At 36.6% G+C, this 14,194-nt stretch overlaps 1 protein-coding gene across 1 annotated transcript; it reads right to left on the reverse strand.

The window, feature by feature from the left end:
* Positions 1-9,030: 9,030 nt before the first annotated feature.
* LOC110891339 lies at positions 9,031-13,954 on the reverse strand. Its single transcript, XM_022139026.2, has 6 exons — positions 13,547-13,954; positions 13,381-13,462; positions 11,476-11,542; positions 10,840-11,022; positions 9,473-9,533; positions 9,031-9,379 (listed from the first exon to the last, which is right to left on the reverse strand). Exons 1-6 carry the CDS (start codon positions 13,899-13,901, stop codon positions 9,189-9,191), a joined length of 939 nt encoding a protein of 312 aa, XP_021994718.1. The 5' UTR covers positions 13,902-13,954; the 3' UTR covers positions 9,031-9,188.
* Positions 13,955-14,194: the final 240 nt, after the last annotated feature.

Below are 14,194 nucleotides of genomic sequence, written 5' to 3' on the forward strand. Positions count from 1 at the left end.
TTTGGTGCATATATGAGTCAGAAACCTTCATACATATATGAACAAAAATAGCTCACCCATAAAACTCAACGTACGTGTGCCGCCTCATCATAACTTCATACACCTTTTACGCACACATTTGTGAGTTGTGACATTCTCTATTGATAAGTTGGCAGGCAATAGCAAGTAAAAGGTTTCCATTTTGTCTTTTTGGTAGAACATATATACATACGTTCAATGATATTGTGTGTTTGTTGTCCTCAAAGTTGTAAATTCCGGTCATGTGGAATTGTTGGTAAAGAAGATTTAGAATTAACATATTTTGTCTTACTTTGTCACAAACTTTTTATTTGTGTTCCCTCTACCAAGGACAAATATATTGACTTATGGGGAATACATGACTTTAACATTGATTATGAGTAACAAGACAAATATATTGACTTATGGGGAATGACTTTAACATTGATTACGAGTAACAAAATAATAATTAAAAAAAATTATCGTTGTTTTTTTGAACGACAAGGAACGACGTGTCAATCACCGTGACAGCGGACGTTGTGTCCAAGGCCAACTACTCGACTGCCGTCAGCACCTTGGCTCTCCCAGATGCGCGGAAACCCGACATCCACCTGCCCGAAGGCACGACAGTGGAATAATCGGTAAAACCTCGCCTCTCATACAAGACAAACCAGCGCCACCCGCATTCGCCTTTCACATGGATGCCGCAGAAAATAATGGGGAGAGTGGGAGTCGAACCTAGGTCACAAGAAACACCAAGTCTTTCTCCAATCACTCCACCACTTCCTCATTGGCATAAAAATTATCGTTGTTAACATCAAACTTATTGGCATCTTCTCGTCCGGCTTCTATCACTTTCATGGGGCAACTAGAAGGGTACGCGGTCCTTTAATCATCTGGTCGATTGGTCGGTAATTTTTTTCTATTGAAAGTTGTATCCAATATCGTTGCTTTCTTATAGTTTACTCTCTTGAGTTATTAACATATCATTGATAGGGTGGTTGAAGTTAATGAGATAAAACAACATGTTCTATTGTGATATAAGATCATGTGTAGTGGGATATTATGATAATGACTCTTTTATGGGGTTACATGACATATGGCATTAAGGCACTCCCTTCAAGATCAATCCCCTCAATTGTCTTCACTGGTTTTTTCACAATCACACCAACACCAATTTTCTGAAGATCACGCCCAGTAGGCCGGTGTACAAGGCATTATGAGGCGTGATAGTTGCCATTTTATGCCCAATCACATTACCCACTACACTACACATGTTCTAAGAAATCCCTAATTCCAAATTTCATTTAGATTTGAAAAAAAAAATTGGAAAAGCCAATAAAAAAGTTTAGATGAGCAGCCACTACTTTAGCCTTTAGGTAGGGCTTCAATATACACACTTCAAGAAATAAATTAGCAACAATATGAGATACAACTACCTATAAGAAATGAGTTGGCTTTTAAAATTATCCAACATAACATAGTTTTATTATTAAAACACAAAACTATTATTGTTCAAAAATGTATACTAAAACAACTCACAACTCACAAATCCCTAAACCATAATCCGTTGACAGTTTATCATACATAAATTGTATTAAAAATAACGCATAACTATTGAAGCCTAGGTGATAGCAAAATTTATCCAAATAACCCCATAAATCCACAATACTATCGGACTTACCAATGTTATCATATTGGACTTGGCCCAATTCGTCCCTACAAAATTAGACCTCCTCCGGGCTCCCTCTTTGCAAGGTAAGGGTGTAAACGAGTCAGGGCGAGCCCGAGCCCGACTATGCTCATGCTCGGCTCATTATGTTTTTTTTATGAAGTTCGAGCCCGGCTCGATTCAAGCCCACTTATTTGAGCTCAAGCTCGGCTCGCGAGTAAAACCCAAAGCTCAAGCTCGGCTCGGGCTGTCACACACTCAAATTCACATGCAGAGTTTTATCGCGAGGCGTGCAACTAACCAAGATCAAGCCACTAATCATGTTGAAACAAGTATTAACGTTATTAAAAATCATCACAATCAACACGATTAGTGATTAAGATTTAAATGTTCAAAAGATGGTTTAAATCAACAACGGAAGCTAAACGTAAAATTCGGACATAAATTAAAACGCCGTGTTTAATAAAATTTAAAGCCAATTGTTTAATGCCAGCCACGACACTCCAAATGCTGCAAGCTCCCATGCTGTACCTAACGTCCTGCAAAGCATGCTAAAGTGTATCAACAAAGGTTGACGAGTTCACAGTTTCAGTTTTAAAGTAAAGTAAGTTTCAAATACATTTGTTATTAAAAACATGTCATGGTAGCTAACCCACGGTTATGCCACTAAACTGTGTAGTACCGAATGCTTGACTGTAGTAAGTGGTTGTGCCTCATATCAATGTCTATCGTTATTGATATAAAGTCAAGGTCAAAAGTTCACGTCCGACTCCCAGCACGATGTGAGGTTTGTCGAATCTAATAGCGCTATTAACTAGTACCCCGTTTGCCAAACCCACCAACTAATCGCTATAATGCGTAAGGACTTTTCAGATAGAGTTTCATTAGTCCGCTAAAGATATGAAATATAAACTACAGTATTTAATAGGCAATATTCCAACCCATGAATATAGAGTAGTCCCAAATCTAAGGATAGTATAGTTCCCAAACCCGGGAATGCATGCTTTTAATAAAAATGTGAATTCACCTTAGTTTATGCTTGGTTAGATTTAGATGGAGAAATAATGAGGATGGTCAACCACGTCCTAGTATGATTACCATTTTATTCGTTAGGGAGTGTTCATGCAACACAAGAGATTCTACATGTTTCTAACACATAGCATACAACACGTTGACACGTGGACATAATATATAATCGAGTATATGTGTATGTATATATTTCGGCTAAGATGAAATAATATATAATCGTCTGTTCATTCAAGTAAGTGTGCTCAGTTAAACAAACGTGCGATAAACAAGACGTATAACAACAACAACCGTACCCAGTAAATCCCACATATAGCAAAACTACTTAAAGGGTCTGGGGAGGGTGGGATTTAGACAGACCTTGCCTCTATCCCTAGGGATAGAGAGGCTGCTTCCACGGAGACCCTTGGCTCCAAAACGAACAGCATACCAACACACCAAGTCAAAGAAAATAGAAAAAGAAGTCACCAATACCAAGAAAATGATCAAAGTGACACAATTTAATGTAAATCATGTATAATAGGATACAACATCATTTGGACATAAACACATCAAGGCAATCACCGGTAATGTCACTTAAAGAATAAGAAAAACCTACGTCCCTAAAATATACCTAAGACCTTACTGTAATATCTTCTAGAAGTCCTTAACCTTAATCCTACGTCTCCACGAAGTCCTATCCTGGACCATGTCCTCAGAGAGATGCAACTCTAGTAAATCATGCCTAATCTGCTCATCCCATGTCAGTCTGGGTCTGCCTCTTCCTCTCTTCCCCTCCACAGTAAGAGTTTCCACTACTCTAATTGGTGCCGTCGTTTGCCTCCGCTTCACATGCCCAAACCATCTCAATCTCCCCTCCTTAATCTTATCCGATATATTAGCCACTTCTAATCTTTCCCTGAAAACCTCATTTTTATCTGATCTAACCTCGTGTGTCCACACATCCACCTTAGCATCCTCATTTCTGCTACCTCCATCTTGCGTTTTGTGTCTTCTTGATAGCCCAATATTCTGTTCCATATAGCATAGCGGGCCTAACTGCTACCCTGTAAAATTTCCCCTTTAGTTTAGTTGGGAACCTCATATCGCACAATACCCCACTGGCTGCCCTCCATCTACACCAGCCAGCCTGTATGCGATGGTTTTTACCTAGGAAATATGGGCTGTCACACGAGTTATTTTGAGAACAACCTCAAATGAGCTAGAAGCTCGGCTCGAGCTCGCTTCAATATCGCTTAAACGAGCCAAAGCTCGGCTCGCCAATGCTATCATCGCTGTTGTTGTTATTATTATTATTATTATTATTATTATTATTATCACTACCACTACTATTATTATTATATATAAAACTAGATTAGTTCCCCGTGTGTTACACGGGTTGAACAATTTAAACTATATAATAGATATTTCTTGTAAATGCAAAACAAAGACAAAGACATTTATATGCTAAATTGACATAAATGAGTTAATATAAATGTAATGTTATATGATTAATAATAAAAGGTAATGTTTTAATAAATATATGCATTGCATGGTCGAATAATAATTCGATAAAGTATAACGTAATTTGTTAACATATAGATTTGTCAAGATATGTATAATGAACATTCATGTGAAAATTATAAATTTTGTTTTTTTTTTTTTTTTTGAATGGCAATTATAAATTTTGTTAAGTTTATTTTTTAAACATTTACCACCTATTTTTTAATACTATAAATAACAATCAAGGTAAAAAAAAACCCTAAAAATATTTTTTAATACCATTAATGTTATACGGTAGATTTGATTCCAGTTAAATGAAAGGCTACAAGAGGTCAAGACCCAATAAGTGATTATTCGAATATTTTGAAGTCATCATCTTCCTCCTTCTTCAAGTGCATAACCAGAAGCGAGATAGGGTCGTTGCAGCTTACCAGAAAATTCTCGTACCAGTTCTTTACTCGGAGATACAAACAAAAGTGGTTAAACATAGAAAAGTAATAATAATTGTCATTGGGGGTGAGTTAAATTACCCATAGTCACTTGTCATACATTTTTTTATAAAAAATCATTTTAAAAGTTTTCAAATTTCCCCCTAAAAGATCTTAATTTTTTAATAGGTTTTGTTAAAATGAAAATAAAAATATTTGAAAACATGACACAACTTTGATTATAAAAATAGGATCTTCCTTTACGTAAATATAGAAAATAACTTGCATAACTTTGTCTATAAAATTGAGATTATCATATAATGAACATAGAATTATAAATTATACAATTTCCAAAATAAAAAAGAGTCCACATCAACTCATACATGTTAATTATTATGAGTCCAGTAATAGTTTAATATATAACTAATAAACAAATGTGGTTAAACATGGAAAAGTAATTGGAACTAATAAAAAAAATTATAAATTTTAAATCATATGAATATGCCATATTTCATAACCAACTTAAAAGAAAAAAAATAAATATAATTAAGATAAAAAAAATCATCACAATTTTTCTTTCTATAACCACCCACGTAGCTTTGGGTTTGACTGTTTGAGCCAAAGTAGATTAAATAAAACATATTATTAGTAGATAGTATTTTATTAACTACTAGTTATTTTCCACCCGCACGTTGCGGCGAGACCCAATGACTACAAAAGACGTGTCAGTAACGGCAAACAGATACCGAATATCAAAACATGAATAAAATAACGTGGTAAGGATAGTCACTCCGTCATAAGAAAACAATTTTACATAACCTAATATATAATAATAGGACCCACACGTTGGAAATTCGGTTGTTTTCAGTTCAATTCAGTTATTACGGTGCTAAGACGTAAAATATGGATGAGCTCGGTACCGGCAACGGCAACGGCAGCGAAAGTACCGATCCGAAAAATCATCGAAATTAGGTACCGGCACTGAAAATGTTCGGTACAATACGGTATGGTATTTGAAGGTAAAAATCAATAAATACAGGTATGGTGCTAGACCGGTGTCGAACCGAAAGTAACGATTCTGAAAACGCCAAAAGGTGGGTACCAAATTGGTACCGAAAATGATTTGGTATAGTAAATTTAGTACCGATACGATACCGGTTCATTTACAGGATTTGATACGATTTGCTCATCAATATTCTAAATATCCAAGTTAATTTTACATGCTACAATTCATTTATCACAGAAAAAGACAAAAAAGAAAGCAAAATAAGTTGTTGTGTATATAAAACCTCATTTAAATGAAATACAGTTTACTTACTGTGTGTATGAAAAGTAATCTAAACGGCGCAATTACTTGCATTGCTGCGTTGCTACAGGATTTGATGAGCTCGTTACCAACCGGTACCGAAAATACTGTAACCGAAATCCCTAAAAGTGGGTACCGGTACCAAATATACCTAGTATGGCACGGTTCGGTATCGGTCGGTACTGGTACGGCACCGGTATTTGAGGGTTTACTGTTACCGAAATCCCCAAAAGTGGGTACCGGTACCGAATATACCTAGTATGGCACGGTTCGGTACCGGTCGGTACTGGTATGGCACCGGTATTTGAGGGTAAAAACCGGTAAATACTTGTGTAGAACCGGTACCAAAAATACACCGCGTTGGTAAATTTGAGACCGGTACCTATACCCAATACCATTTGCTCATCTCTTAATCATGTTACTATTCATTTCAATCTAATTTTAAATAATTCTAATCTAAATTTTAATTTTAATTTAATATTAAATTACTGTTTATTGAGTTTCTTTTTTATCATATATGAATATGATACTTTATTCAATATGTTTCTTGATTATTCTAATTAAAAAATTTGTTTCGTTATCAATTTAGAAAACGTAAAGAAGGCAAATAAATTAAATATACTTGAGCTAAAATAATAAATCATCATTATCATCATTTTTCTTTCTATTTTTTATCCTTATCGTCAATAACAAACTCATCAAATTAGTAGATTGATTTAAGTGGAAAAACACAATTTAGAGAGTGCATGAGAAAGTGACATGTGTCTCCAAAGAGGTTTCTTTTATTATATAGATAGATTAAAATTTTGTCTGGGCTCGAGTTTGGGCTTGATAACTAAACGAGCTCTATTTCAGGCTCGTTAAGGCTCAACTCGTTCAAGCTTTAGCCGAGTCGATCATGAGTAGCTCTCGAGCATTTAGGCTTGTTTACACCCCTAGGTCTAGGGATGGAAAAACCCCGAGTTTTGACAAGAAAACCCGGAAATCAAAACATTTGAGACAAGTAATGAGACGGGCATGAGACCTTGTATGATATTCGTTATCTTATAATTAACGCGGTTTGGTATTTGGGTCGGTTATGAGATTAGGTAATACCCCCCCCCCCCCTCTCATTTATTCAAATACATTAATATATTCTAAAATCTTAACTCAACAATTTAATAGATAACATGTTAAATTTTAAATTTGTTAGAAACTTGAAGTTATTAGACTATAAAAAAATAATGGGTAAATTACTTTTTGAGTCCCTGTGTTTTATAGGTTTTAACTAGTTGAGTCCAAAAGCAAAAAGTTTAACGACCTGAGTCCCCATAAGCATTTTCTTTAACCATTTGAGTCCAAATTTCTAACATTGTTAAAATTATTCTGTTAACATTAATTAAATGACCAAATTACCCTCTAATTAAAAAAACCATTTTATTATTATATATATATATTCTCTAGATCATATCCATCCAGATCATAAGTCATGACCAAATTTCTCCATAACTTTCTCTCTCTATCTAAACCATCTCCATCTCATCACCACACATCCACCATCAACACCACCGTCGCCACCACCACTACACCGACACCACCACAACACCCAACACCAGCTGCACCTCCACAACACCCACCACCGCCGCGCATACAACAGTTGGTTCAGTTTGTCTTTAGACCCGACCCGACCCGACCCAACCCATCAACATTTTTATTTTCTTTTCATAACCTTGAGTGGAAATGTGGAAGTAGAAAATCGTTTCGGAAAAACAGTAAGACCTGAACTTCTCGCAATGAACGGGTTAAATTCTAATTCTTCTCCAATGGTGGACGGAATGGTTGGAAGTCCTGATTGTCTCTGCTGTTGAGCCCATGATAACTTTTGTGATATCTTGGCATTCTCCGGTTCAACTGTTTGAGCAAACTGCAAATTCTTCACTGTGTACTTAAAAGTAAAAGAATGGTCACAACTCACAAGAAAGAAGAAAAAAGAATCAACTCCATAAATGGATGTTTGTTTAGTATGACTACAGTTTAGAAACCAGTCAAACTGAACCAACTGTTGTATAAGTATAACCACACTTAAAAGAAACAAAAGACAATTTCTAACATTTTTATCAACAACAGCATATATGTGGATCATCCAAATAAACGAAAGCATAATATAAATTTAGTTATTTACCTCATGGCCACAGTAAACTTTAGTTGGTTTTGGCAAAGAAGCCAAAGTGACACATAGTGACTCATGCATTTACTCTGCTTCCACAGCCAGAAACAAACCACCATCATCCTCACCCTCCTCATCTCCGCCCACCTCACCTTCGCCGCCGTCAACTCCGGCGACGTAAACACTCTAGTTTTCGAAAACCCAAGACTCCGGTAAGCCCACCACCGCTGCACCTCCACAACACCCTCTCCTGTTTAATGAGTTTGAAGGGTCGGTTCCGAGTAAGTTGTTTGATAAAGATCTTGATGCGGTTTTTTAAACGATAACTGGGTGTTTGCCGGTGGGGATTTGGATGTTGAAAAAGATGACGGTGTTGCAGCTGAAACCTTTGCTTCAGTGAAATTGAACAAAGGAATGAACAAATCGACGGCTGATTCGTTCTCAGGAAGTTTTAATCGGTGAAAAACAGAGGAAAATGGTGGAAATAGGAAGTGAATTGAAGAAGAAGAGTGAGAGGTTGGACAGAAGAACAGAGATGGAGTTGAATTAGTGATTGTGCCCAAACTGATGAAGACTGTTTCTTCTTTTTTTTTTTTTTTTTTTGGGTTGTCTGATGGATTTATTTATTGTTAACAATTAATAATAATAATAATAATAATAATATGTAGGGGCATTTTAGTCTTTTAATAAAAAAGTAACAGAAAATTCAAACAGAGTTAGAAATTTGAACTCAAATGGTTAAGAAAAATGGCTATAGTGACTCAGGTCATTAAACTTTTTGCTTTTGGACTCAACTAGTTAAAACCCCTAAAACACAGGGACTCAAAAAGTAATTTACCCAAAAATAATATTTAAAACTCGTTTTCGAGTTTAGTTTGAAATCGGCAGCTTTCAGGTAATGGGCATCCTAACAGGTAACTTTTAACCATATACACATAATGGGTATGCATCTTTCCAAAAGAACTCTATAATATCATTACAATCACTTATAATCTTCAACTTTGTGTCACTTATGCATCCAAAGTTAGAAGCAAAATTTCCCTGTACTATAAAAACCAAAATTCTGAGCCCAATTAAAAAGATAACAAGTAAACAAATCATGTAATAAACACTCCTCTTCGTCTGAATGAATCAGATTAGTTTTGGTGTTGGATCACCAAATCTTATCTTGTTAACACAACAAATTATCTTGCAATAATGGTCCCAGTCAGGATGCGAAGGCGTAATCTCAGGGTCCCCGATCGGGTGTTCTTCCACATAGGTTTGCACATCTTCGGCTTCTGCAAGCCCTTCCAAGAACACTCGTAATTCACCTTTCGGACCTAAAAATCATTTCACAAAAGTTCATGTGTTTAGACTTTAGACCGCTCGATAAATATTAAAAAAAAAGCTGCAATGTAAATCGTCGCATTTACCTAGAAAATCATCTTTCCGGTTTTCAGGATCATAATTCCGAGGGAAGATTGCTGTGTTTGGCTGCAACAAAACACAGTCAAACTTATAACTTAACGTTGGTACAAAAGTGTTTGACCAATAATATATTGTCCACCTAAATACGCTTAACTGTAGAGTTCTCTCATCCACAACCAATAAGGTCAAACATTCTTTATGGACCCAACATCTATCATGTCCAAAACGGGTCAAAATAGCCCAGTGTATATTTTAATGTATACAACCTAGATCATGTTTGTTGTCACATGTTTTCTTAAATCATATTTAACAAACAAAAACAACTATACAACGCCCCACCTTTATGTTTATCGAAATCATACTAAAATTAGACGAAAAAAAAGTTATAGCAGCACACAGGTATGCTTTTTTCATCAAACTAGTTATAAAAACAGTTGCCGCGTTGCGGCGAACTTCTTTTGTTATTTAGTCTGTGTTGATATGTGTTTGAAATCACTACGAGCGCGTTGCACACGGAACCGCTGACAAGAATAAAAAGAAAATGTAGAAAAAAAAACACTAAAAAATAACCGAAAGAAAATCAAATAAAAAAGTTGTATGGTAATGATGTTGTTCGGTAGAAACCCATAGTCAGAGATGAGCATATAGTAATGGGTACCGGTACCGAATTACCGAAAGATCCTAAGTACCAGTTCGGTACTGATGTTTGGCGTTCTTGGTACCGGTTCGCTACCGGTTTGTATCTTCATATACCGATACCGTAACCGGGGTATCAGTTGGCACCGAGCTCATCCTACCCCTGAAACTAAAAAAAGTTGTATGATACCGTTGTTGTTCGTACGGTACCTGTGATCAGGGATGAGCAAATGGTACTGGGTAGCAGTACCAAACTTATCGAACTAAAAGACTATCAAACTCAATCCGGTACCGATTTTTGGCGTTTTATGTATCAGACTGGTGCTGGTTTTTACCTTCATGTACCAATAACAAACTGGTATTTTCGATACAAGTATCGGTTGACACCAAACTTATAAGCTTATAAAAAGTAAAGAAAATAACAGTTTCATAATATTAAAATAACAAAACTATAAAAAAAAACTGAATCAAATGTTTTATTATATTATAATATTTTTAAAACACTGTTTATTGCGTTTTCTTTTCAATATATAGATAATATATAGATAATTTAACAAACAAAAACAACAGCCGGTCCGACCCATACATTCATCAAAACCTTTTAAAACTAGTAAAAACAAGTGGTATAAAAAACTACCCGTTTAAACCAGTTACAAGCCCGGTTTTACCAACTATAACTAACATAACTACTCTTGTAAGCAAAAGAACGAAAGATAGGAGTATTATAAAGCCATACAGGATTTAAGAGGGACTTCTCAGGATCTGTGATCAAGAGCGTGTTAGAAGCGGAGTATTCTCCATCACTCCACGGAAGATTCGGGTACTTTTTCTCCCATAAATGATTAAGTTCTTTAAAGAACAATGGCTTGTCTCGGTTTTCCAGACACTTGAAACCTGAATCTGTGCCATGTTCTTGATCCTATCAACACTAACAAATTCTTAGACACAGATAATATATGAAGTATAAAGTTTAAAGAGTTAAATGCCATTTTAGTCCCTGTGGTTTGAGTTATTTTGCCAGTTTAGTCCAAAGGTTTCATTTTTAACTGGTGGGTCCAAAAAGGTTTCACAGTTGCCATTTTAGTCCACTTGGTTAACTTCATCCATTTTTTCTGTTAACGAGAAGGCCAATTTGGTCATTTTGTATGTAATTCTGTTAACTAAAAGGGCAATTCAGCCATATAAAATGACCGAATTGGCCTTCTCGTTAACAGAAAAAATTGATGAAGTTAACCCAGTGGACTAAAATGGCAATTGTGAAACATTTTTGGACCCACAGGTTAAAAATGAAACCTTTGGACTAAACTGTCAAAATGACCCAAACCACAGGGACTAAAATGGCATTTAACTCAAGTTTAAATTTTAAACTCACCCAAGTGAACAATAACTTTTTTTTGAGATTTCCCATGACATTAGTCAGAATTCCTTGCAAGTTATGTCTGACAGAAAGAATTCATGAAATCCAGTAAATATATTTCAATCATATTAAACAAAGCCAAATTGGATTTTAATTATCCAAACTATGACTCGCTGGCAGTTAATAATCCCTACCGACAATTTAACCAGTGACACTCCGAACTTTCACTTTCGTTACCAAGGGCAATCCCAGTCACATAATTGTCATGGATTTACAATTGTTTTCCATTTGATTCGCTCACGCGGATGATTATGGGCGATATGGAGAAATGTACCTTCCTTGTGATTTCCATTTGATTCGCTCACGCGGATTATCTTGGTTTCTAAAAGAGAGAAGAGCACTAAGGCTACACGGTATGGAGGTTAGTCCTCCACCGTCCCGGACCGGCGACGAACCAAACACCACCCCCCCCCTCTCACACACCCCTATACATACGATATATACATACACATTTTAGGTCCATCCTCCCATTTCCACACCTCCATCCTCTTTGCCCCATCCTCATGCCCATCCTACGTGTCGCTTACGTGGCGGACCATCCTCCAAGGGAGGACCATCACCATACCGTGTAGCCTAACACGACAAGGTCTAAAACCGAGGTGCAAAGCAAAAAAGCGCATTGCTTTTCGTATGCGAGACGCAAGATGTTATTTAAAAAAAAACTTATATTTCTCATAGGTTTTAAGCATCCCCTAACCCAACAAGATTAAAATCTGATTTAATACATACATAGAAAGTCTGTTGCACAACATCTTAACGCACAAAAAGTTGCCAAAAGCGATGGACTTGCGTCTGAGGTTGGCTTGTGCCTAGACGCACTTTTTAAAACCAAGATGGTTACGTGAGGGGATTGTCCTTGGAATGAAAGTAAGTAGTGCCATTTGTTAACTCATTCTTGTTTAAATTGCTCGACAATTATCGACCAGTGGGTTGTAGTCAGAGGCAGAGCTTAGTGGGAACCGGGGGGGCACCCCCCCCCCCCCCCAAACTTTTGGTCAAGTTAAAATCCAATTCACCTCAAATAAATACTACTATATCGAGTTAAATGCCATTTTAGTCCCTGTGGTTTGGATCATTTTGCCAGTTTAGTCCAAAGGTTTCATTTTTCGCCTATGGGTCCAAAAAGATTTCACCGTTGCCATTTTAGTTCACTGGGTTAACTTCATCCATTATTTCTGTTAACAAGAAGGGCAATTCCGTCATTTTATATGGTCAAATTGCCCTTCTAGTTAACAGAATTACATATAAAATGACCGAATTGCCCTTCTTGTTAATAGAAATAATGGATGAAGTTAACCCAGTGGACTAAAATGGCAACGGTGAAACCTTTTTGGACCCACATGCGAAAAAATGAAACTTTTGGACTAAACTGACAAAATCATCCAAACTGGCATTTAACTCAAAATACTATATCAGATAATGGCTAAGACCATGTGTAGTGGGGCTTTTTTTTTTAAATTTCAAAAAAAACACCCAAAAACACCTCCCCCACCATTACATAGGGCGTTATTTTGCAAAATTTTTGAAAAAAAAGTGGTCCGGCGTTTTATTAAAAATGCTCAAGCAACAACTTGAATGAGTATGAGGAGTTTGACTGACCAATGGGAAGGGGCATTAGTGGTCCAAGTGGGATGACACATACTGACCAAACAGCTTTTTAAATAATTTTCTTTTTTTTTAATTCTTTTTAATGATTAGAAGGGGCATTATTTGGGTATTATTCCCACTACGCCACTTTTGCAATAACGTCCCATGCTCCATGCTGACTGGGATGACACGTGTCGGATAATGCCGCATGGTGGGGGCATTATTTTTCCTAACCACTACGGGTGGTCTAATAATGATACTACTAACTCTTACTCTCTAGCAGAAGACCACAATCCAACATTAAATCTTTGAAAGCAAAACTTCAAAAACCCTAGACAATAAGGCCTCTTGTAAACTGTAGTATACACATCAAAATGCTAATTAGTTATGTAACTGTCACATTTCTCTTTACAATTGTAGTGTATACTAACTCACTCACCGAGAAAGCTGCCGTAACAGAAATCAGGCCGGCGGTTTCTCGGAATGGTCTCCGGCCGGCTACGATGTGCTCGGTAAACAAGGATTCCACGAAGAGGAAGCACAAGGAGTTTCTTCTTCTTGTTCTTCTCGGAACCGAGGTTAAGTCGATCCATCGAAACGCCTAAATCGATTGCGGTTTCTGGTTCCTCTTTTTGTTCTTCGGTGTTATTACTGTCGCCGGAAGCAGCAACCACGGCCTTGATTCCGGCTTCTTTTTTGTCATTGTGGTCACTGGTAGGCTTGTGATCTGATGCGGTAGGCTGGTGATCGGATGCAATAACGGTTTTCTTGATCCTCCAAACTTTAGGCGCCATTGTTATTGATTGGAAGCAAGGTTTTATGTGGTCTGATTGATTAACACTTGCCCTGTTTTTAGGGAAAGTAATCGACGACAAGTTATATAAGTAATGTAACTTTTTCTTTATTATTTTTAATAATTAATACTTGTTTAATACTTTTTAAACGACAAAGAATCACAACTCTTAAATTACACAAATTTTACGGCATGCCAGGGCTTGAATCCTGATATCTCCCTAAGTGGCACAAACAGTGGCGAAGCTTGACCATGAAGACCGGGGGGTCGAAAACGTATATACCAAAAAATTCT

Source organism: Helianthus annuus, chromosome 11, assembly GCF_002127325.2.
Source record: "Helianthus annuus cultivar XRQ/B chromosome 11, HanXRQr2.0-SUNRISE, whole genome shotgun sequence".
In the NCBI taxonomy this organism is placed as follows: domain Eukaryota; kingdom Viridiplantae; phylum Streptophyta; class Magnoliopsida; order Asterales; family Asteraceae; genus Helianthus; species Helianthus annuus.